The following is a 26,759-nucleotide window of genomic DNA, read 5'->3' as shown; positions in this document are numbered from 1 at the left end:
CTCCGATAATATCGGAGAAACTGTTGAATTTCCAATAAATTATAAACCTTAATCCTAATTTATAACATCTTCTATATATCATTATGTCAAGCGTCACTGATTTTTACATTATCGCTGGTATATGTGCAGGTGGTAAATAAAAATAGAGTTACATTCGTATTCGTAATACTCGCATTGAACGGATGCAATAAAATGGAACGCGTAAATACACGGCAAATGCACCCACATCGAAAAGTTTGCTTCCATCTTTTTTTCCTCTTCAAAGTGGGTTTTACCGCGGCGAGGGAAAATTTAATTCGAGGAGAGTTAACCCAGTTTCGGAAGAATGTGTACGCGAGAAGATCTATCCATATATACATAAATTCGCATTTGTAAAGTGAAATACTTTGCAACATCAAACTTACAACAACAACCAGTAGTGAAAGCAGGCGCGACAAGTAGTACAAACCAATCGCGGGCCGTCTTCAGGAGAAGAGGTTGTCTTGCAAGGCTGCCGTTTTGCGAATTGCACGGTAAAGTAATAAAAGTTTCGTGCGAATCCCGCAAGTAATAAAATCGTCCACAAGCTTGTATATGACAGCTGTTGTGGCGGGAGCTTCTCGGAAATTTGAGTGTTGTAAATTAAAACAGAGAAAATAATTGTGGAGAACAATGTAAAAAAGCACATTGTAAATACTCGAGTCTTTTAATTTCAAAGTACAACATACTTATTGTATTTGCAATATTTGCCAGCGTATTTCCTTTCTCGCCAGAAGAAAATTATCCACCATTTATTTATTCACCAGCGTTTTAATACATCATAAAAAATAATAACAAGACTAATTCAGATAATAAGCAAAACTAATATTCAGATAATAAGTAAGAATTTTTTTTCAGAAATAATAAGCAAGATTCATGCCACAATTTATTATCACGCCAGCGTACTAAATGAGTCTTTACGCTAACATTTACAGTGCAATAATTGCGAATAAAATACTGCAAAAAAAAAAAAGAAAAATTAAGCGACCAATGTACGTTGCGTAATGTTGTTTACTTTTTTTTTTTATTAAGATAATAGAGTGCGTATAATCATTGCTCGCGACGTTATTCATTGAAGAAAGAAAAGTTGTTGCAATTTGCGGAAAACATAGAGATACATTCTTTGTGTACACGAGGAAGACTTTTCTATGAATGTGACAATAGTCACCTTTAGCAGTTAAAAAGTTAAATCGACGTTATGGCACGTTTTATCTCGTCTGCAGCAAACTTCCACTTTGGAAGATGTTCGATTTTCCGAAAAGAGGACAAATGTCTACGCGCATGAAGATCGAGAAAACAAAGAGAGGGATTTAAATCATATGATGGCACGGGACTGTCACTACCAAGTTTCTGTTGCGAAATAAAATTTCGACTGTAAGACTCGACAAAGTAGAAACGCATTTATAACAGATGTCGAATATCCCTGAGAAAAGTACGATGGCGCGTACTTTTGAGAGATATAAAATATATCGCGCAAAGTATTATTCAATAAGTTCTGAAATACGTCTTGCGTGAGATTTAAATTTAATTCGCGATACGAGCCTATTCTCCGTAAAATGATATTATTAATTTTAAAAAATATCTTGACACGGAAAAAGAGAGAAAGGAATGGAAAAACTTGTGCAAGGGAAAAAAGAAATGCCGAGGTAGAGCATAGGAGAGCCTTAATGAAGAAACATTAAACATACACATAAGAAAGAAAAATGAATAGTAAAAAAGAATATAATATCTTGCAAAAAGTATACGAGAGAGCGTGGAAGGTGTTTCTTGAAAAGTATATATCTGCGTTGTTCCCGTCGTAAATTCGTATCTTATTTATTATTCCAGCACCATTTCGCACTCACTATTCACCGAACTGGCATATCGATTCCTACGGGATTCATTTCTGAGTCGAATTTGCTCGTAAATGTATACAAGAGATCGCAGTCTGGCAATTGACCTGGCCGAAATTTATGATACCGAACAACTTGTCGAAATAATCGTCTTCGACTGTAAAATGCGATGTCTACAATTTTACTCTTAAATAAAAAAGATAAATTATGCCATAAAAAGCGCATTACTTAACATTCGAATATTGTGACTAAATAATCTTTGGAACAAAATTAAGTACTCTTCTATCACCTCTAAATAGCAAACTCTCGGCTATTCCTGGCTTTAAAGCAGGTATTCTAATCGTTTCACTTTACGGGGCTAGTTTAAATAGAGTAGTTGTAATCTGATAACTGTAACACCTTAATCACTTCATTATCTGGTGTACACAACCTGCAATAGATAGCCTTAATTTTGAATAATGAAAATTCAACACTTCGTCTTCTTTCGTTGTATAATATTACAGTATTAATATGCTATGTATTACGGAGTAATCTTTTAGAAATAATTTAATTCTACGAGACAAAAATTTAAATCCAAAGATCTGGAAAAATGACAGTATAAATCAAACGTAGCGCATTCTTAGGAAGTTCACCGTACGGAAAGTTCACTATTATATGCATACGTCGTCGGATATATTTCACATTTCACGAAACGAGTTTTACGCAGCAAAAAGAAAGATTGGACGGGATATTATCTTGTGCTACGCTCACATATATCTATATACACATATATGTAACCGTTTTCCATCGCGTGTATTTCCCTTGCCGGATTTCGCTGATGGATCCCTCTCGTAGAGAAATTGCTGTTCACTCTAAGGAAGCTTATTTCGCTATCTTTTCCGTACAAAGATTGTAACGCATAAGCAGCTGCTGCTTGAAAGCCTCGTAGTTTTCATAAATTTACATTCCGAATGAATATAAAAGCCAAACTTAAGCGTCCACGAGAGATACGAGGGAACGCTTTTTTTCCGTCCATACGCACACATATATATATATATTTCTGTTTTCCAACTTGTAGCCAATTGTATACCAAAGTATACCAAAGAAAATTGTATCTTGCAGGTTTAACTTTTCCGGTAATTGTAATTCTGTTAATATTAAAAGCGGTTTTTTAGCAGCGCAACGTTATACGCGCAATACTAATTTGCATATTTTCGTCGAATATTCTCCTCCAGTTACGCCAAGTTTTACCGTGAAACTTCGTAGACATTCTTAAACGAATAGTTGTAAGTTATATACAATACTTTCGATTCTTCTCTTATTCGTGAGAGCTTTATCTTAATAACTTATCTCGATTTTACTCGTGTTCGAAATGATATCAATCTTCAAAATTTCGTTCTTCGAATTGTGGTCTAAAATTACATGCAAATATCTTGGCTGACTTGGGCCTATTAGACGAATTAAGCTTAATGTGTTCGAAATAAAAGTTGGATACAATTGAATTTAAGATGAGAAATATATATTTAAAAAATACAAGAAGTAATATATACGAAGCAAGTTAAATTTTCATATAAAAAAGAGCAGAAAGAAAAAATTATGATGCATAAGTTTTATAATATAACTTGAATAAACTTTTGTAATATCGCAATATGCAATTTTTCCTATCGACTATGTTGATTCCAAGCGTCTCAAGTGAACCGGATCTGTTTTTAAATTCTCCGTCTTGAGAATTCGAAACGTGTATCGTAAAAGGTCAGTAGCTCATAAAATGAGAACAGTCGCCAAGAAAATCAAGAGAGATTCTCGTTTCAAAACATTTCTTAGTCACAAAGTTCTCATTCTCTCCCTTCTTCCATCTCTTTGAATTTTATCACGTTTAGCAATAAAAGATGCACTGCAAGCGGACGCATTATGCGAATTTCTTCTGCGTTTTTATCTTTAGCTCTTCGCGTATCTACGACCACTATTAAATTTCTCTTATAATATATGTTGATGATATTACCTTCGAAGATATGAAGTCGTTGCACACACTGTGTGTAATGTTACCGCGAAAACTCATATAACGTATAAACTATATAAATGCCTTTCCGCATTTTGAGTTTGTATAATTTTCAGTTAATCGCGTGTTAACTTTGTCCATGTGGTTTATGAATTTACTGGTCGTTTACCACGTTTCAATGCCGCAAGGGTCCCCGACGACCAACCACTGGTGTGTCCATTTACGATATACACATGCAGTATTTAATGAACGAAATTGCGCGCGATCAAAATGATTATTGAAATTATTTCTTCTAATTTCCTATATTTTAATTATATATATAAATATATAAATTAGAATTAATGTAGATATTAATTAAAAAACACAATTGTGTATGTGTAGTGTATACGGCATGTATATGGCGTGACAGACTTCGCTTACATTAATTAGATTGTGCACTAAAGCTTGGGCATAAATTTTAACAAAATTACGAAGAGGCAGAGCTGCAACACCAGCCATCGAGAGCGATGTTTTCGCGAGAATACGTGAGTTTTGTTGGAACACAAACTAGGTAGTTTCCATCAAGTTTATAAATTTTCCGATAAATGTGAGATACAATTTCCGCTAATACACATTTATAGATATTAATTGACGAAAACTTTTATATATACAGAGGGAGAGAAAGAGAGAGTGTGATTCTTCTTCTTCTCTATCATTTAATTAAGAATCGAGAATGTAACGTGAGATCGTATTCTTTCCAAAAAATATCTTTCCGTTAATATTACTGAAAGACAAATAGGACGTAAATACGTGGACAAATTAAGCGAGCAATTAGGATCTCCCGCCAATCGCTAATATCGAGGCAGAGACCGCAAAGTGGTCAAAGACCAATTCGAGGTCCATTATCACAATGGACAGACTAAAAGTTCGATTGACACGTAGCCTATATATAAAGAATCAGGTGACGGATATTCGATACGATGAAAGTTTTTATTTCAAAGGACTGTCATTACGTTAAGTGTCTTTGAATGTCTTTTATCGACGAATAATGACGATGTATTTATGTTACTACATTGAGAATCGAATATCCACGTAAACTTCAATATACTTATCGAAAATTTAAATCTCGACTATTGAGAATGAACCGTATACCGAATTGTTTACATGCCCAAGTTTGAGCGTTATTCAATATATAACGATGATTGAAAATGTAATCGACCGAATAAAGCTATACTTGCGTAGAATGGCTGAAATTTCTAGCTATGCATTTTATGCTGCAATATCTCTGATTTATTTCAGTCAAGAATTTATGTTTCGACGAGATATTTCTCGATAAAAATATATTGCCGCAAGAAGTTTATTTTCTTCTCCGTGTCAGACTTTACTCAACTGAAAGAAAAAAAAAGTTGGACTATGCAATTAATTTTATAATTATTCGTTTTTTTCGCACAATAAATTGATAGCTATATATACCAGCTTCTTTATACAGTCGACGTATTTCAATCAAATGTTATTACGATGTTCCTTTATTAATATCCGTTGCAGAATTGAAAAAAAAACGGCACGTTGACATTTATCGAGTGATCGTATTTAGAACGAAAATATGTAATGTCATTTCGAGAGCGCGTGAAATACGTGGGATACGTAAAATATATCTCGATTTAGGCTGATGTAATTCTATTCGGTATATTTTTAACACACGGCGATACTCGAATTAAATTCATTCTACATTTCAATGTATACAAATCCGCGTGTAAAGAAAGAAATCACAATTTTTTTCCTTTTTTTTACTGCATTCAGCTTTTGACATTTTCATTTTACGATGGACAATGAAAGGCGTAAACGACGTGAATGCAATTTAAAGTTACCGAAGAGTTGCTATAAGATTAACTTTTTATAATTTTATTTTTTACACGAAGTGTCACACGTACTGTCGAGTGTCACTGCGTGTTTATTCATCTCCTTCGTATTTTTGTCTCTTATGTACGTATTAATTTCTTCTGAACTCTTGAATGAAGCGTCGATCCATATTAATGAGAATAACGAATATCTATCGATACTGGTGACAATAACGAGGGAAATCATGATAGAGTAGATAGAAGCTCTTAATATCGAGAGAAAGACATACATTAGCGGCTCATCCATCATCGTATCATGAACGGTAATTTTCATTTATCTCAACGGTACTAACCGGTACACGTTATACTAGAAGATTATTCCGTGTAGAAGAGATACCGCACGAGTGTACGATGAACGGACAACTTGCTTCCGGTCAATCTATTACCGCTGTCCTATATACTGCGCATCAGTAACCTTCAGTAATTTGAAAGAACATCATCTAATCGATATCCAATTCTCTCACAAGCATGGGCACCGAAAAAAAAGTTCAAAAAAAATCGCTCGCAAAAATTTTATTAAAAAATCCAGTGTTTTATTCATTTAATTCAGATAAGGAGAGCGTAATCTGTGCTTAATGCTTTTTCTGTAAATTTTTCTTCTACGGGAGAGTTCTAAATTCCCTTCTTGACACGCGAATTAATAAATAAATGGAAAATTTAATAAACTTTCGTGGAATACATTTTTTGCCGGATAAAAAACACATTCAGATTAAACTATGCAGCTGTTCGTTAATAAAGGTCTCAACAAAAAAGAACCTGATATTTAAAAAAAATTATTCCAACACGTGCCGAAACGGGTCATAACCGATGGGCATACAGATATCTCAAATGCAATTCCTGATTACTTTTTTTTTTTTTTTTAGATTATAAATTTAATTTCGTAGAAACAAAGTGTCCCCTCGCAATCCGATTTATCTTTAGCTTTGAACAAGATTTGCGGGAACTTATTTTTCCATTGATAAGACCAGGCAGTAATTTTCCTTCCAATCTCGAGAAAGAACATGACAGAGATCTTTCGTGATCACGTTACAATCATCGACGCGATTTCTTTGATCGAAAACGATTCCGATATCGCATCCCGGAGCGATTTTAAAGAACGACTCGCCGAGCGATATTTACGCGTCTCCGACGGGTGCTCCTACACGATCAGTTATTTATAAAGCCATTCACGATAATCAATAACCTATGCCTCTTTCCTGTGCGGCGAAAATTCACTAACGTGCCAGCGCACGTCGAGCATCTCCGTCACCATGGAGCTTCGTCATTGAAATGGACCTAAAAACTGCCGCAATCGAATTACAGCATACAGGGTCGAATATCTCGATCGCGCGTGAACACAAATTCTGCACGGGAATAGAGATATTTTAATTGACATACACGCGTGCGTGTTTCTGTATACGTGTACACCACCTACGCGAGTATTTGTAAACAATCGTAAATAACGTTGCTTGCGGTAAGGAAAAAAAGTGACATGTTTTATGGTGACAGGTATTTCGCGAAAAGGTGTAAACGATGTAAAAAGGATCTCTCAGGATGCAAAATTGCAAAATGAAGGAACAAAGGAATGCAACGAGATCAAAATTAATTCAAATTTGGAATTTTATCTTTCGTAAATTAATTAGTTAATTGTTGTAATCGATAACTTAGAAGGATAAAATGTAATTTGTACTGTATGAAGTATAATATGGAGAACTGGATGGATAATAATATAAATACGAGTATTATACAAATAAGTTTCGCGCAAAAATGTCAAAAGTTAAACTCTGCAATTATCATTATTAGACACACTATAAATTTCACATCTGCCACAGACATATTTTCTGATTGATTTAAACCATAATTTTCTTTGAAAATTCAAAATGTTTTTCAATTACTATCCGCTTATAGGATTAAAATATGTGACATTTAAGCGATAACGTATACATTACAATAATAGGTAGAGCTACTACATAAATAAAAAATTCAGAAAATGAGCTAATATAAGAACCAAGCGCAGAAATTAGGTGCACCAAACTTGTTTAAAAATCTTCTTTTTTTAATTTAATTTGCCAATTAAATTGCCAATTTAATTTGCAAGTCAAATAAAATAAAAAAGATTTTAAAACAAGTTTGTTATACCTAATTTCTGCGTCCGACTTTTTATTAAGCCATTTCCTATTTGAATTTTGCATTTATATATATCAGAGCCTTTTCGTTTTATTATACTACATACATGTTTAAATGTTAAAAAAACAATGTAATTTCGTAACGAAATATATATTTGAAACAAAATCGTCATATATTATGAATAAATCGCAGCAGCAGTTTTTCATAATCTCTCTCGTGCAAAAAGTAAATTCGCAACTGTTCTTGTTTACGATAAGTGCGGATATAATTTTTCGCGTTAAAAGCTATTCGTGATTCGATATAGCACGTCCCGTCACCCGATTTTTCTCCCGCGTGAAAACATTAACAAATATTTGAGCGGCAATAGAGGATCCTATGGACCAGTGCCTGGCCAAAGATACGCTCTAACCACTTTTCCGCCAAGGAGAACATCTTAGCGCGATAAACCGTCGCGTAAAAGCTCTCGCGAGACGCATAATGCTTCTTGCATCTCCCCCGAGTACTTATGTATGCTCGAAACACGCGTATCTTCTCCTAACATTTGCCAATTATACGACTGTTTCGATAATCGCGAAAGAACGGATTTGCAATTCGACTCAATCATGTGGATCCGCGAAGAAAGATTCATCTTCCACGGGCAAACAGTAAGTCATCTCACGTTCGATCGAAAGAAGGAATGTCTATAATGAATCTAGAAGAAATACTTCCGAGAGTACTTGTACCGAATTGCGATTCAAGATGCAAGACTTTATGAACGTTATATTGCGAGAAGCTTAAAAAAAGATTGAAGTCGATGCAGCTGAATTCTCGACCTCTGTTCTCTGGAGAGGACAAAATATCAAACAATCATTCTTTTTCTCTCTCTCTCTCTCTCTCTCTCTCTCTCTCTCTCTCTCTCTCTCTAGCAACGAGCACAGTAGATATACTAATTTATGAAGTCGCGGATAAGGATTGCCGCCGGCTACGAGATCGCAGCATCCCCCGGGGAAATAATGGGGCAAATTACGAAGGAACGGGGACTCACATTTTCCCTCGTTACCTACCTACCTACCTACCTACCTATCCCAGACAGCCTCTCTCGTACTACGAGAGGATCGGGCGGAAGTTCGCGGCGGAACTCGCGGGAATACGCGTCCTAGAATGCGATACGTTCTATTTCGCGACGCAAACAGTTCCCCGATCGATCACGAAGAATATCGGAGATCCTGGCAGAAATTCCGCCGAGAGACGACGGCCGCGTGAGACACTTGGAAACTTTTCGTAGAGCACGCATCATGGAAGAAGATTCTCGCTCTGGTCACCGAAACCAGGATTCTTTCGCGACTACGTCGCACGTTGATGCGACCAAGAGAGGGGACCAGAGGACCCTCTCGGAAGAATCAAGCGCAAACTCTCTCACATTGTATATACAAGAGTACAAGTACCCCGCAATTGCGTTTCCCGATTTTCCGCGCACGAGACCCCGCGCTCTCGTGTTCTCTCTCCCCGCGAAGAGCGAGTCTCTCCGCGAGAGAACCCGCGGGTCACCGCGGCGGCCTCTTACTCGAGAGGAGACGGAGGCTGAACGCCTCCGCTCGTAGCTGAAGTAGATAATCTCTCTCTCTGTCTCGCGTACCTGAGATCGGTCGATCGGTGGCGCAGGGCGCGGCGGCATGATCCCGTCGCAGCGCGGCGCCGTTCGACGAGCACTGAGCAGCTATTCTGCGCCAACCCGGTTGCGTCGACGTCGAAAAGAGACGCGCGTGCTCTCGCTCTCTTTCTCTCTCTCTCTTACTCTCTTTCGTTAACCCTCTGCCACCCTTTCGTCCGCACAGCCTCCCTTGGTCCCTTACTCCCTTCCGCCGATGCTCTCTCCCACGCTTCCCCGCGACAACGACGACTGACGACGCCGCCACCCGCCACCCGATGCTTGCTCCTCGTTTGAGCGCTTCGCCGCTCTGCGCAAGCCTCCCTCGAACGCTCCAAGAAGCCTCTCTCTTGCTCTCCGGGAGAGAGAGAAAGAGAAAGGATGAGAGATCCGGCGGAAAGGGTAAAAACGAGATAGTTAAAGAGACCAGCACACGTCGAAGAGGATGCTGGCTGCTCGGCGAAAGGGAGGGATAAAAGAAAGGGGTGGCGTCTTTTTGTAAAATAAGCGCTCCGCGCTGCTTGACACCTGTCCCTTTCCCTTTTTCACCCCTTTCGCCCCTTTTCATCTCTTTCTCTCTCTCTTCCGCCGCGCGCGATATCATTCCGCTGGTGCAGAAACTTCTTGTCGGATGTCGTTAACCCCGCGGCCCGGTCGCTCGTCCGATTGCTTTTTCTCTTCTCTCGCTGGCTTTTTGTTGTCGTCGATGTGTTGCTCCCGCGGTTTAAACAGCGACCGCGAATACGTCGATACCATTCGGTTTAACGTTACTCGGAAATGCACGCGATGATGATGTTCTCCACGTTGAAGCTGCGCCCGAGTCTCTCTCTCTCTCTTATCTGAGCTTTAATTACTCGGCGGCAGACGCGCGCACACAGAGCCGAGATAAAGATGCATTATCTTTATTGCGGAGTGTGCATTTAAATGATACATACCAGGTCGTGCTAGAAACAATTTATAACAATAATTTATTTACGATGCTTCTGGCTGCTTTAAAATAGATTTGTCATAAATGAAAGTTTAATTAGACACACCCTTCTCTCTTCTCGCGACTTTTTAATGATCAACGTTGAGATTTTAAATATTCCTCTGTGCAACTAATATTTAAATTGAAATATTGCGTTGAAATAGAACTTGCTCCAAATTAGTTCGTATTGTGTAGTGTCAGTACCATTTTAAGATAAAATTTTTAATTTCACTATAAATGCCATAATTAAGGACTACTTTGTGCCTGTAGAAGCAGGTTTTCTGATTATTGCATTTATATTTAAGAACGATTCATATCGCTATCAAATACTCTATGAAAATACAGATTATTTATCTCAGAAAACTCTTGTATCTTCTTAAAGAATTTTTTCAGTTCACAGAGAGGCATTTATAAAAATAAATATTATTTTTTTATCCAGATTAAAATCGTCTAAAATTACATTCCAATTTCAAAATAGAAAATGTGGAGAATTATCTTTATAAGTATCCTTATATCTTTATATCTTACGTTCTTGTCAATACGTACTTGTGTAAAGCTTATACAATCTTCATTATCTAACAGACGTCATGTATGTAATAATGTAGACAAATCGATACGGACCAAGTAAACTATCGAAGGTATTCAAATTCAGTAATATCAATCGAGACAGATCGCCGACAATAACGAATAGATAGTTCCGCGCATATAATACGCTTGATATGTACGTATAATGAGAAGGATGCTCTATTCATAAACGCATATTAGCACGCGAGATATATTGCCATGTCATATGATTTATAATCTATCGTAAATTCGTTGAAAACTACTATGTGTACATAATGTACGATTTGCATTGCATGCTTCTTTTTCTTGAATAAGGAAAATGTACATCTATTATACCAGAGATTCTATCGAAAAACAATTACCTTTATCAGGTGTATAATCCTTTATCATTAAATCATCGTTTAATTTATTCATTACACAGACGGCAAATCTGATTAAGAGTATTTCCCTGATATTCTGATATTCCTGAGACGCTTATAATGTCGATCGAAGCTGTTAGGTCAGACAATATCCTTGCAAAATGCAAGGATTGTCCACTGGCCATTAGCACGAGTCCGTTAATAAATAAATATAAGCTAATGGAGATTTGCGTGGAAATGTATTCGAAAATTATGTTATGTTTACAGAAGAACGTAGTTGAAGGGATTTTATCGGGCTCGGGTAACGTTGTTGAAGCACTCCTATTGTATATTTTATCTATGAGGTTTCATTCAGCGTGTGTAAGCTGCTTGCGACAAAGGGGATCCTAAAGAGGATTATTTATAAATTAAGCGTAGAAACAGAATAAGAGGATAGCTTTTTCTCGATTATTTGCTTGTCAGCCACTCTGCGGACAGGTCTCTTCATTACCAGATTTATTTCTTTGATAAAAGATTTTTATTCTTCGCGTACAAAATGAATTCGCGCTTGTCTATCTACTTTACAAACACTCATTCTTTAACTAGATAATGTCTCGTTAGATATTATCGAAACGCTACAAGACTTGTAATGTTATCAACATTTTTGATAAAACAATCACGATCCATTACAAGAACTAAAAGAGAAAATATATGAAAGATTATTTTCCGAAAAGGAGAATAATATTTTCATTTCATATATTTGATAATTTCGTGTTACTTATACGTATATAAAAATTTATAAATTTAAATTCTATAATTTATATAATATAATTTAATACTATAATTTATATTTATTGAGGAGACGATATCACTTGTATTTATTATAGAGTGAGCCGTGTTATCAGTTTTACACGCGGAAGATGAGCTTAAACGTTGTCGAAGAGAAGATGTATTTTTATCTGGAAACCCAAGTTTTTCATCTTCCATTTTTTACCGCTATCTAATGATTTTCCCACGAGAAAAATCCATTTTCCGTATAACGTTTTCACGAGAATCATAAATGAGCGGAATTTGTTTGCGGTCGAGAGAATGCGTAATACCGTCTCAAAGTAATCGCTTTGTGAGAAGAACAAAGTTTGACTTGCATATCGTCGATCTCGAGAGCGTGAAAAGTAAATGACCTTTGAATAAATTACGCGTATTGTATGGATGTACATTTATTATTTTACAAATAATATACGTAATATACAAATATATACAATCTATCACGTTATGCATGATGTAATAACACGCGGTCGGAATCCTGCGATAAGAGCGTTGGAAAACACGAATAGGGGACTATGTCTCTCTCTCTCTCGCGATACACGTATTTTAAGCGCGATAAATCGTTTCGTATCTTGATTTAAATCGCTTTGGATTCCCCGTGTTGATTAGCGATACTCCATCAATTTGACGTCGTTTGGCATTTTATACAGAAACAACCGCGTACAGCGATTTACATTTTCATCGTACATTACACATGTACGTAAGTATCGCTTTGTCGTGCAACGTTCGATCGATTATTGGATATCGACATCGTTTACGTCACGATGTAACGTTGAAAAAAAGAATGGGTACGTTATCAGTTGTGTTGTTTATTCGATTTGCAATTTTTGAAGTCAAAGTTCGCAGAGAATCGAAGGCAATTTTCTTTGTGCGTGCAAACTCGTGCAAGAACTTTACGTAGCCTTGAAGATTGCAACCGGAAAATGTCTGGATGGAATATAAGATCGGGCGTAGGCGACGTCGCTTGACTGCGTCAATGCTTGATCTCCGATGGGAGATATTCCTCCCTCTGGTCTTCCCGGCATGCGCCTCTTCATCGCTTCGTTTACTTGACGTCTCTAATCTAACCACGATAACGACGTCTTCCGAAGTGATTTTATGTAGAAAACAGCAGTAGTGTGTCGTTGACCATCGTTTACGGCCGCTCTGTCTCGGTGACAAGGTACGAGATCAATCTCGTTCTCATCTGTCATCTCTCGTGATTTATTTCTTTTTTTTTCTTTTTTTTTTATTATTCACTCTCTCTTTCTTTTTCGGTTTAATCAGAAAAATCGCCCAGTTCAATCACACTACTCGACATTGCAATCAACATTTTTCTCCCAATTGATAGATTGACGAATGCTCATGTAATCTAATTTCCGCGTGTATCACTTCGTGACAAATAAGCATTCCTCCCCTAGTGTGTGACTTGTTGAGGATCGACGTCTTTCGGGATAATCGAGAGTGGCAAATAGTATTCGATGAACGTCCTCGAATAAGCGTGATATCGGGCACAAGCAACGGGGATCTTCCGGCAACTGATCAATTTGACAGACAGCCGATTAATCGTCCTCCTTGTAGAAGATACTGGAGACCAGCACCATGTACTCGATCCTGCTATTAGCGAGATCCGCCCGACACGAGCATTTGCCACGGAGATTGGCCTCGTCATTCGCGAGACTGCGTTTGCCCCAGCTAACAGTACGTAGAGAGTATTATATAGGTGTGACTCTGTAATTATGTGTATTGTCGTACTTATATGTCATCAAAGCGGGTACATCCGAGATAACATTGTAGGGAAATGCGCATAGAACCTGCCGTAAATACGGGAAACTGTGATAATTTTACGTGAAATACACACGGAGACGTTAGTTAACAAACTTCCTTACAGATCGATCATTAAAGTTTGTCGATTATCACCTGATATATAGGTATGCGTCATCTTTCTAAACCCATAAAGTATACGTAATTTCGAAATAACGTTAAGAAAAATATAACACGAATTAATGTGCTATTTTATTGATATTTTATTAACGATATATAAATATATGCAAGACACAGTTATCTGTTGACGAAACTTCGTGGTATATCTAATGGTTCACGCATTCGTTATCGGAAAACGCGCATGCAAAGCTTCAGACTCTCAAAAAATAAATGATTCATAGTATGTAGATATAATTTATGTACAAATAATTTAATAAAAAGATACATCGTATCTCAGCACAGATATCGATACGTGATGCAAACGTATTCACTGATAATGTAACAAGCAATGCACCGAGACGATAACTGCAAGTATTCAGTAAATATTGATATACAGTCATCGAAATTAGATATTCGAATTGGGTGATATTTACTGCTATAAAATATATACATATTGTCGGACAGAAATTACGATTGAATGTAAAAGATAAAAGCAAAAAGAAAGAGAAAAGGGAAAAATATGAAATGAAAATTTGTTGACAAAATATGTTTATTTGAAGTATTAAAATTATTAATTACATGTCGTATCGCATCCCGATCATAATTTATTTATAATGCAAAATAGTAATATTTCACGCAAAATCAAATACAGGATATCGATTATAAAAAAACTTCTTTCTTTAGAAAAGATTTAAATAATATATTTAATATAAAAAATTGATGATAATAATAAAAATGAATTAAAGGCATGATTTCTCTTTTTTCCGATTGAAAATGTAATAGAGAGAAAAATTATTTTATAATTAATAGACATATACATAAATATATAAATATCAATATATAAAAATCAATTTTATTAATTACAATTTTTTTAAATAAAAATAATATTTTCAAATTTATTTGATGTATTGCCTAGACTTAATAAAACGAAACGTATAATATTATCTCTTTCGATTTATTATAGACACGCAATTCTTCTCTTCTATTGTTGCTGCGATAAAAATATTTTTCTGACCACGGTGTGATGCGATTACAGAACCATGTGAAAACTTTTGCAAAAGTTTGTTTGTGTGCACACCAATTTCCGTAAATGGAATTGCGCATCGATAAATGCACGTGTGGAAAATTGCACTCTATCGAGCTTTGTACAGCCGGGAACTGATAAATAAAAATAGACCATATTTCTCTCTCTTTTTCTCTCTCTCTCTCTCTCTCTCTCTCTCTCTCTCTCTCTCTCTCTCTCTCTCTCTCTCTCTCTCTCTTTCTTTTTCTCTCAGTGCAAAGATAAGAGAGTTACGATATGATTTACAACGCGCAATCAGTAATCGCATAATGGAACATCGCTGCTAAACGATTGCGAAAGCCGAAGCTTGTGTCACGAGTAATATAAAATTGTTTGTTGCGAGAAGACGTTTTGTCTGGACGCAAAAAATACATGAGCGATCCCGGATGTCGTCTTCCTCTTGTCCATACATATACTTATCAAGCTATTTCGCGTAATCAATTATATTCGCGAGTGGCGAAAAAATAAATGGTTATAAACGGCAAACAAATCATAAAAATCGATAGATATTTCTGATACGAACATTATCATTCGCTCTAATAATATTGTATAAATTTATTAGAATAACTTATTAATATAAAATTATTTGGCAAAATCAATATAAGAGAAGGAAAGAAATATGAAATGTCGATATATATTTTGATTAAAGTCTATCGTACAAATTTTTGAATGATATTCGATAAATCTATCAAATATATCATCTGTCCTTTAAAGAGACACAACTTTCCGATAAGCTTCAACATTTAAAATAGTTCTTGATTTAATTAATTTGTGCTTATAAATTATTGTAAAGGATATAGACAAGCTTTCTCAATATAAAATTTATTTTACATTGTATATACTGCATGCATCTGCAAACGTTTTTTATCAGATACAGACGATGAATTAGTAACATCATGAAATACAAAGATAAGACACGATGATAATTTTATGCTTAAATGACAGTTGGAAAAAATAAAATATTTCTACACGTCATTTATCTCGATTTATATATAAAATGATTCGAAAAGAAAGACCGATTAACTCATAAAGAAGCAATATAATTTTTAATATTTTCTTACAGTGCAACTCATTGTCAGTCAGAAGTTCTGTTACAAATTTATGGTATATATAAATATATTAAAATAAATATGATCTATCTTTATAAATATGAGAGAAGAGCAGACAGCTCTGCTCTCTTCTCCCTTCTCCTCGCTCCAGCACTGATATTAAATTCTACTAGCGTCTCCGTGCACCGTTTATAACTTCATAACTTCTTGCAAAGATTCAGAAACTCTGCTTCAGTAATGCCAGACCCCTTTGCTGCATGAATATTGAATATGGTAACATAATATGTTCGTTTAATAAATATTTGTCAGATATATTTTAATATACCAGATCTCCGTTATATAAAATGTGAATGCAATTCGTTCGAAGAGCTTCGCTCTTCTTCTCTTCTAATCATGTTTCTCATTTTTCTTTTTTTCAACCTCTAACTTTTAACAACTTTTCAAGATGATTAAAGACACGTCGCAAAGATGTGCGCGAAGAGAGCTGCAAACTTCGGATAGACCACGGAGGCAGCAGACCTTTACGGAGCGCACCGAATTACAGTACGCTCGTCGACTGGTCATCAAACTTGGTAGCGCCGTTATAACTAGGGAAGATGAACACGGTCTGTCTCTAGGACGTCTCGCGTCCATCGTCGAACAGGTAGCCGAATGCCAGATCGACGGTCGTGAATGCATCATGGTAACCAGCGGTGCGGTTGCCTTTGGCAAGCAGAAGCTCACTCAGGAGCTTTTAATGTCTATGTCGATGAGAGAAACCCTGAGTCCTACGGATCACACACGGGAACAAGCAGGTACATCTCCCCTGTTTCTCTCGTCTCATTCTCGAGATGTTATTTACATTAATCGATACCTTGATTCCCCTGTGGAACTTAATGAGATATAATTGCTCCCTTGCATATAGCAATAAACATATTACTAGTAAATATATATATAATCATTATATTAATATATAATATATATTATTTAATTATAATGTATATTATATATAACATATATAATTATTACATATTTTTCTTTTAATTTTATATGATAATATATTTTTTTATAATAAGAACTGTAATTATATAGAAGATTTTACGTATAAGACTGCTGTATAAAGATCGATTAATGTTGATTTTAATTTCTCTTACGTCTTTTTCTTCAATATCATCGACAGTTTGATATGAATGGATTCTGAATCGTAATCGCGTGAAGACGCAATCTATCTAGACGCTATACAGTTTCCCGTGCTCAAAGGCTATATTGATCACAAGTCCCTAAATTCAACTTGACCTATTTTGTAAGTAATGAACCTTCCTTGGCTGCTTCACTCTTCCTGCAAGATACGTCAGTGTTGAGCTCGGTAATTGGCGCTGTATATATTCCTGCGCCAATTTCACATACTCTTCTTGTACGTCTTTGTCAAATACAATATCAAGAATGCGACGTGCATTCGATAGAGAGGTACGTTTTAATTAATACCTTTATGTGTCAATGGAAGGTAAGAAATGAACTTCGTATGTAAATATTGAACGCAGCGGAACCACGATTAACATACTTGAAGCCGGAATATGATAATCTTGTAGCGAAACGCAATTTGCGTTAATGCTCTTTGAGAGATTTCCGGTCGAATAACGTTTCTGAATAGCGCTCTCATAATTCTAATTAAGACTGGATACGTACCGCGGATCATGCATAAAGAAATTATGCGCCATGCGTTTTAAAAATGCAGTAATTATCGATTTAATCTTCGCTGTAGGTTTAAATCGATAATATATTTTATATATATATATAATTTTAACTACATACTATTAATATGGTTTGCCTGAAATAGAAACGGTCATTTTTTATATTTTATGACATATAATGTTATTATGAAACAGCTTTCTCAAAGAACATTAATGTAATGACCACAGCATATATAATAACAGAGATGATTTAATATTACGTACACGTAATGCATTAGCTTTAATGCAAGCGTCGAAAAGGATTTTTATTCGTTAATTATTTACTTATAAAAATAAAAGAAATTAAAATATTTAAAAGAGAGAGTAAGGGATGTGTATGTAATAAAATTTTGTTGTTGACAAGATGCGATACAGAGAATAAATTATTTGTATGTAAAAATGAAAATTTCTACGGCAACATTTAATATAAATCGACTTTGTAGAAACAATAATTTTTTCAGTTTTAACAAAATTTTTTTTCAATGATATAATGCGATAAAAATTCTTTTATTGCAATCAAAATTATTCCTTACTAACTGATTAATTAATTTAGTACGGTATTCACACACATATTTTCACGGGAAAAAAAGAATAGCAAAGCATTCTCAAACTGCATTTTAATATTCATCCAGTTATTAAATAATTAATTATAATTATTTTAAAAAATTAGATGTGTGATATCTGAAATATACAGTCTTGAACGAAAATAACAAGCATCATCAATAAAACGTCAAACCACTGAAGAAACAAGCTTTTTCTGGATAAGTAAAAAAAGTCTCGATCCTCCAAGACATAATCGATTGTCCGTAAATTTAACTTTGCAAAAGTTAAAAGTACCCAAAGCGAGGAAAGTGTCAATGTTCCGATAGTCTCCGAATATCTGTTCAGGCAACCTGCCAAGTCGACAATGTCCGGTTCGTATATATATGGGTTGAGCCAACAATTACCCGGCGACGAATTCCTGCGGGATTCTATTTGTCCGAGAAATCATGTCGAGTATAGATCTTCCGATCAATACGCGCGTCCGCAAACAATTCTCTTCAATCTACCTTATTCAATTACCTGTCGTTTGCTACTCCCTCGACATAGCGTCTCCCAGAACGATCTTAAGCATACCTATTCCAAGATTCTCCACGCGCCGCAAATTGCGGCAACCTTCTTTCCTTGACATTCTCTTCTATATAACAAGTAGAAAACTTACGTACTTTGATACTGTATTCAAGGAACTATGCTGGAACCCAGAGCGGCAGCTGCGGTGGGTCAGTCAGGTCTCATGTCCCTCTATGACGCGATGTTCGCGCAATACGGAGTTAAGATCGCCCAGGTGTTGGTGACCAAGCCCGACTTCTACAACGAGGAGACGCGTAAGAACCTCTTCAGCACGTTGAGCGAGCTGATCAGTCTAAACATCGTGCCGATTATCAATACGAACGACGCGGTGTCGCCGCCGCCACATGTTGATGAGGAGGTCGCCGGCGGTAGCGGCAGACGAGGTATATCCATCAAGGACAACGATTCCCTGGCGGCGATGCTGGCGGCCGAGGTCCAGGCTGATCTGCTGGTCCTCATGAGCGACGTCGATGGGATCTACAATCTGCCGCCTTGGCAGGACGGCGCGAAGATGCTCCACACCTTCAGCTCCGATCATAGAGGTACCATCAAGTTCGGGCAGAAGTCAAAGGTGGGCACCGGCGGTATGGACTCCAAGGTCAACGCCGCTCTTTGGGCGATGGATCGCGGCGTCGCGGTGGTCATCTGCAACGGTACCCAGGAAAAAGCCATCAAGAGCATCATGTCCGGCAGGAAAATCGGGACATTTTTCACGCAGGCTGCCGGCTCGTCCACCCCCGTCGAGGTGATCGCCGAAAATGGTAACGCTTCAACTTCCAAATCTTAAGATTTCGAGATTGCTCGTGAGAATTTTGTAATATATAAACACACACACATGGAAAGTTTTTTCGGTATTACACGTATTTTTTGTTGCCTGATATTATAATCTCTCTGCGTCGTATAATTTATGTTTACTAGTTTAAATTAAAACGCGCTTTTATCTCCGTAATGATTTATCTCCGTAAATGCCCGGTAAGCTATTGAAATACAATGCTGGCTGCATTCGGCGTATATATAATTCCGAAATAAATGTAGAACTACACCGAATGCACGCTTTGCTAATTTTCTTTCGGCACTGAAAAGTTTCATTTATCCGTTACATGCTTATTCCAACATTTAACGAAAAATCATTGTGACCCGCGTCACTTATGAAATTTACACACTAAACAACATCACCGCAAGTGAACGTAAATAAAAATAAAGTAAATGTTTGGACAGACTGTAATACGAGGACGGAATCTACCTTGAAATCTCGTTCGAGCCACGATTTATTCTCTATCGTTTTTATATAACGGCTGGAAAGTTACATTCACAAACTCGCAAATAAAATTGCAGCTCGCGTCGGCAGTAGAGTGTTGCAGGCGTTACATCCTGAGGAACGTGCCGAGTGTATCAAAACTCTGGCGGACTTGTTGGAATCGAGACAGTCCGACATCCTCGCAGCGAACGCGCTAGATCTAGAAGCCGCGAGCAAGAAGAACTTGGCCAAGGCCCTTCTCTCGCGCCTGTCCTTGACGTCGGCGAAGCTCAAGTCCCTGAGTTCCGGTCTGCATCAGATCGCGGCAGATTCGTTGAACAACGTGGGTCGTACGCTACGTAGAACGAAATTGGCCGAGGGTCTGGAATTGCAGCAGATAACGGTGCCCATCGGCGTTTTGCTGGTGATCTTCGAGTCCAGACCGGATAGTCTACCCCAAGTGGCCGCTCTGGCTATGTCCAGCGCCAACGGACTCCTCCTGAAAGGCGGCAAGGAAGCCGCTCATAGCAACAAGTACCTGATGACGCTGGTGAAGGAAGCGCTCGAAAAATTCGGCGCTTCCAACGCTATTTCGCTCGTGTCCACGAGGGAGGACGTGGGCGATCTTCTCTCGATGGAGAAGCACATTGATCTCATCATACCTCGCGGTAGCTCGGATCTGGTCCGCACGATTCAGGATCAATCAAAGCACATACCTGTACTAGGACACGCCGAGGGTATCTGTCACGTTTACATTGACAAGGACGCAGATCTTGCGAAAGCCCTGAAGATCATCAAGGACTCCAAGTGCGATTATCCGGCCGCGTGTAACGCGATGGAGACATTGCTGATACACGAGAGTCTCATGCGCAGCAACTTCTTTAACGACGTATGCAGCATACTGCACAAAGAAGAAGTGAGTTAGTTTTATATCGATATTCGAAAAAGAAAAAAACTGATAAATACAGTATTACTTATTTTGGAACATTTAGTTTCTAGCTCTTAGCTCTTAGCTTCTTTTAAAAGACAAGCAAACAGATTCTGCCAGCAGTAAACTCCGTAATCTAAAGGAGATTAAGGACTGAGGATATTTTTTATTTCTTCCCTGTTTCCGTGTCGCGTTGCTGCAACTTCGCGTTAGTAAGCAAAACTTTCGTCGCGAGACTTTCGCTAGGATATCGTAAAAAGTCGAAAGTTTATACTCAAGTTACGCCGAGACGTATAAATTGACTTCTTCGACACGGAGCAGAAAAGATTGATCTTTTTTTACATCTCTTCTGTAAAATACGAGTAGTAGAAAAATTTTTATACGCTTTATGAATTTTAATGACTTCATATATTAATGAATTCTATCAATATTATAATTCTAATCTAATATTTTTATTTGCTCTTTCAATCAATACTCTTTTCTCGTCGTGACGATCAAAACTCTACGTCTACGTCGTTTTACGGGCTTTCACAAGTATACCTTTCAGGTGAAAATCAATTCCGGCCCGAAGATAAGAGAGCTATTGACTTTCGGTCCACCACTCGCCAAAAGCATGCGAACCGAATACGGCGCACTCGAATGCACCATAGAGGTGGTCTCCGATGTCGACGACGCTATCAATCACATTCATAAATACGGCAGCAATCATACCGATGTCATTGTAACCGAGAACACTAACACAGCAACGCACTTCCAGAGGGAGGTGGACAGTGCATGTGTTTTCCACAATGCCAGCAGCAGGTTTGCGGACGGCTACAGATTCGGTCTTGGAGCAGAGGTATTTTCTAACTATGGAAATTTTAATTAAAAAAAAATATTATAATAAATAAAAAATTTTAATCGCATTATTTATCGCGAGATTTATTATGAGATCGTTTTCTAACGATAATCATACAATTTTTTTATATGTTCTTATAGAATAAAAAAAATATAACACATCTTTCGCTCGTGTGTACGAGTATTGCAAATTATAAATGACATAATTTTTCACCTTTTCATATTTTTTTAAAGGTCGGTATTTCGACGACACGTATCCATGCACGTGGTCCAGTTGGGGTGGACGGGCTATTAACAACGAAATGGATTTTGAAAGGGGATGGACACGCGGCCGCGGATTTTGCTGAAGGAGGGAGTGGAACCTGGCTTCATCAATCCTTACTACTTACCGAATCGGCGTGACTCGATCGCTTTATCTCGAGATAATTAGATAATAGAAAAATAATCAACTTTTTTAAGATTCTTTGATCTCTCACTGCAGCCTTATCGAATTATGAAGTGATGAGACATTATATGAATTTGCGAAAAACGTCAAAATAAATCAGTTTCTTTTTTTTTAGTTTATGCTGCTTAGATAGATAGATAGATTGATTGATAAAATCACTAAAGATTCTTTTTTCGATTAACAAATACTTATAAAATTTAAATAATTTATTTTTTCGCTGGAAGTACACGCAGGTTAAGTTATAAAGTGTGCATTTGTTAATGCAGAATACAGTAAAACAAAAAGTCTTGGATATATCTTATTAATATTGTCGAACGCCATAATGATAATACATATAAAAAAAGAAACTAATTAATTTTTTTAAATGTGTATATATATAAAAAAATATTGATAGTGTAAGAAAGAAAACTTAGATAATTTCTCCCTTCTATTTTTTTTTAAATCTAGTTATAGCAAGAGAAGTCAGAGGGGAGCCTTACAGAAAAATATATGACATATGTATGTACATCAAATATCGGTAAAGAATAGTAATAAATACCGCATGATAAACTGTGATTAAATAAAATTAATGATTTTATCCGATGATTCTTGATTATATGTATCGAATCAAAATTGAAATTTTAATTATGTCAGTATAGCTTATTGACAACGAAAATATAACGTAATAGAAATATGTAATTCATCATTTATGTATAAATATACTTCTTTTTTTAATATTATAAACCTCAGACTCTCTCCCTTTCTGATATCAATTTAAATTGACATTATAAACTATTATATATTTTGTGTAAAGAATATGTTATACTTTATTTTCATAAATAAACATATTCTATTCTCTATATAATATTAAAAGACATTTGAAAACAATTTGAAAATGCAGAAAAGGTAATTACACTTTCCAAAACAAATACACCGTTATTTTGTCGGTACAATAGTCCAAGATCTACTAAAACAAAAGTTTTAAAGGATACTGTTCCAGAATTTCATTGAAAGTTTGTTAATAAGAGTAAGAGTAACGCGCGAAGTCTTCCTCTTTCGGTTCTCATTTTGAAATGCACTCGACAAACCTCGGCACTAGAATTCGGATTCTGTAGTTAACGCGTTCGTGACTCTTTGTCGAGGACGGTATAAACGTCGGTGCGCCTATTGAACGGGCAGCTGCCCCAGTTATAAATAACGTCAAAAGTTTATACGCGATTATAAGACCTATTTCACGGAAGACATATTTTTGAAATGCGCAGTATGAGCGTTAACAACTTTTGCATATTTCCAATTACAATTTCAAATATGTTGCAGATTTAAAAATAAAAATTGTGTTTCTCCAATATAAGCAACATATTATCGGAGAAATTAATTATTAAGACTGTTGTATACAAAATTATGCGATACATTTTTTTAATGCACAGTGAATTCCGTAGAATTACTATAATTAAATGATCGATAAATGAAATGTGATTTTATTGTGTTTGATACAAGTACATATTACACATACTCATTATATTATATAAATAAAAAACGCAAAAGAAGATAAATTTTTATAATATACCTGATATCGTCTTAGAAAGAATATTCCTTCAGTCGATTTATTCTGGAGCCCACAATTTAAAAGTTCTATCGTATGAACTGGTCGCGATAAATTTGTGATCGGGAGACACATCGATGGACATGACTTTTCCGTCGTGACCTGGTAGCACCTTAAGCGGCTGCCACGTCTTATTGGACCAGATTTTGGCTGTATTGTCGTAAGATGCGGTAACTAAGTACTGCCCTTCTATTCTCTGATATTTCACATCTGACAGCAAATTGGTATGCGCCGGTATCGTGTATATACAGGTCCTCTTTCGCAAATCCCATATTTTACAAGTGTTATCCTCGCTCGCCGTTGCTATATGAAAACCATTCGGCGAGAAATCGACGCCGAAGATGGATGTTAGATGACCCTCCATGAACATTATGCATCTCCCGGTACGCAAGTCCCATACTCTACCGAAAGAATCGTGACTGCCTGTAGCGCAAACGCTTCCGTCACACTGAAAGCTGAGTAAGCACAACATTATGTAATAAAGATCGACTGACATACAATAAAAATCAATTATGGCAGTCATATATAAGAAGAGACATACCTAATACAATGTACAGCTCTAGAGTGACCTTCTTGATGAAGTACCTCTGCTTGCTGCTCCAAATCCCACAATCGCCAAGATGCGTCGTAACAACAGGTGCCAAGAAATCGTCCGGACGGATGAAAGGCTATCTTAGAAACTCTATGAGGTTCGTGTCCTTCTACTTCCGCAAGTGGCTCTTCGCCATTGCCCCCGCTCCACAGTTTTACAGTACCTAATAGCAATATTTATGTCAATAAATTCTCTCTTATCACATAATCTCTTGTACATAACTTATGACAATAAAATATACGAACCATCTGATGCACAAGATGCCAGCATGCAAGTCTGTCCTGCATTATCACCTATCACATCTTCGGTTATCGTAGCTTTTGGATGAAAAACAATACAGCCAACATTACAAGTATGTCCTTTTAAAGTGCGCAACAAAGTACAGTCAGGTACAGACCATAACTTGCATAAGCCTGACCATGATGCCGTAGCGAGAATCTTTGAGTTAGGACTAAACTGACAAAAGGAAATCGGCCTCGTGTCCCCGATTTGAGAGCAATAAATGCTTAATGCTTGCAGCTTCTTCAAAAGTTCTTGTCTTTTTGCTGTACGAGTCGCAGTTGGTAATTCTAGATCTTGTCTTGCCTCGTTCAATCGTGCCTTTGCTTTGGGCAATGAATATGCTGTAAAGATATACAAATTGTATAATGTTTGCAATATTTACAAGTAATAAAAATTTATATATTTCCATTTCTTTAGGAAGAATCAAATCAGGACTCACTTGCTATCCACGATCGTGCAATTCGCAAAGATTCTGGGCCCTCGTGATACCAAGTTGTCTCTGTATCCTTTTCAATTGTATGAAGTGGTTTCTCTTCTTCTTCGTGCTTCTTTTTGATGGCATCCTCACCTACATTGGCTAACAATTCTCTCAATCTTGTTCTTCTATCTGCAGGGCCTTCGCCAAAGAGACAAATTGGTTCACCCAATTGTCTCAAGTATTTCTTCACTTCGGAATCATCTGTGGAAACATTGATCTGTCTAGCCTTTTTTCTACGTTCGAATTCTTCCAGCAGTGCCTGACGATCTTTTGACATTTCATCCTCGAGTTCCATATACTCGTTCGAGATGTGCACATTGCCGGCTGAATTGGAAGCATTTGTGATATCGTTCGCATTTGTGATATCCTTTTCTTCGTCTGTAGTTTCGCCAGCAACTTGCAAAGCTGCGAGTCGTGCACGTTCCGTCTCCTCCAGCGAGCCATAATGAACGGTCTTCTGTTTCTTCACGTAAACCAGATCCTCGTCGTCGGACATTTTGAGGTTAAGAATGCAATTTCGGCAGCTTTTCCTTTTATATGAATATTAATATTGTACGAATTGTTATTAAATAATAAAACTAATATTTTTTAGATATTTTTTATGGAGCGATGGCACATGAGGAAAACAAATAAATTGACTGAAAGTATTGATACCAAAGAAATAGTCTGGACAGATAAAAGCATACATAAACATAGAAACATAACCTACGAGGCATGTATTTTATTATCGATGATATTTTACGTTGCACGTATTATATCGAAATTTAATCACTTAAAGCCGTAACTATTTACAGTATTTACATTATATACTTTGTATATAAAAATATTTCGCACAATCTTCGAGAAATATATGGCAATATCACTGTCATCGCCTACTGTTTATCCCGAACAGGGATCGACTGATTTGTATCGAAGAGACACATTTCGTTTATGAATTGAAAATCACCATCAATGGATTTTTCTAAAAAAATAATGTAAAAATAATTCTTCTCATTATCTTTTAATTATTCTTATATTTTACCTATTTAAATAATCTACAAAAAATATATAAAAAAATAGAGCAGACATATGTATATATTTTATATTTATACATAAATATATGTAGACCATTTTTTTCAAGCATTATTATAATAAATCGCATAATAAAAGCAGAAAAACGTACGTTTAATAATAATAAATTATTAATTCTACTAATTTCTTACTAATTCTACTTAGTGTTTAGCGACTCTCATTTATCTATATATTTACAACTTTGAATTACAATTTCAGACTCGCTTATTTACTAGCAGAATTCGCGAGAAAAATCCATCAATTTTCATATATTTCCTTCATTTACAAATAAATATTATTGGAAATGCGGTTGATATATAGTAATATAAGTTCTTTCAATATCCTCGATAATTCATCTTTAAA

The 26,759-nt window shown here is 36.5% G+C and overlaps 2 protein-coding genes across 6 annotated transcripts in view; one reads left to right on the top strand and one right to left on the bottom strand.

The window, feature by feature from the left end:
- The window catches only part of P5cs (Delta[1]-pyrroline-5-carboxylate synthase), a 28,211-nt gene extending 5,076 nt beyond the window's left edge, over window positions 1-23,135 (top strand). Inside the window, exons 1-7 of one of the 4 annotated variants that reach the window (XM_083049477.1) lie at window positions 12,982-13,294; window positions 13,533-13,812; window positions 16,592-16,940; window positions 19,079-19,726; window positions 20,301-21,118; window positions 21,678-21,968; window positions 22,202-23,135. In XM_083049477.1, coding sequence (XP_082905603.1) covers window positions 13,714-13,812; window positions 16,592-16,940; window positions 19,079-19,726; window positions 20,301-21,118; window positions 21,678-21,968; window positions 22,202-22,369 — 2,373 coding nt within the window. In that variant the 5' untranslated portion in view covers window positions 12,982-13,294; window positions 13,533-13,713 and the 3' untranslated portion in view covers window positions 22,370-23,135. Of the gene's footprint in view, window positions 1-12,981; window positions 13,813-16,591; window positions 16,941-19,078; window positions 19,727-20,300; window positions 21,119-21,677; window positions 21,969-22,201 lie in introns of those variants that run through there. The other 3 variants (XM_083049479.1, XM_083049476.1, XM_083049480.1) reach the window with 3 other exon arrangements.
- U4-u6-60k (U4-U6 small nuclear riboprotein factor 60K) lies at window positions 22,618-26,258 on the bottom strand. Of its 2 annotated transcripts, XM_083049487.1 has the most exons (5): window positions 26,056-26,258; window positions 25,308-25,876; window positions 24,832-25,209; window positions 24,536-24,749; window positions 22,618-24,449 (listed from the first exon to the last, which is right to left on the bottom strand). In XM_083049487.1, the coding sequence occupies exons 2-5, from the start codon at window positions 25,840-25,842 to the stop codon at window positions 23,996-23,998; spliced, it is 1,581 nt and encodes a 526-aa protein (XP_082905613.1). In that variant the 5' UTR covers window positions 25,843-25,876; window positions 26,056-26,258; the 3' UTR covers window positions 22,618-23,995. The 2 variants fall into 2 exon arrangements, with proteins under 2 accessions (XP_082905613.1, XP_082905614.1); XM_083049488.1 differs by lacking the exon at window positions 26,056-26,258 and having other exon boundaries at window positions 25,308-26,043.
- Window positions 26,259-26,759: the final 501 nt, after the last annotated feature.

Source organism: Prenolepis imparis, unplaced genomic scaffold (assembly GCF_030444845.1).
Source record: "Prenolepis imparis isolate NDT839.2.m4 unplaced genomic scaffold, iyPreImpa1.0 SCAF_11, whole genome shotgun sequence".
In the NCBI taxonomy this organism is placed as follows: domain Eukaryota; kingdom Metazoa; phylum Arthropoda; class Insecta; order Hymenoptera; family Formicidae; genus Prenolepis; species Prenolepis imparis.
The sequence above is the reverse complement of the archived record's forward strand: the minus strand, read 5'-3'. Positions and strand labels throughout refer to the sequence as shown.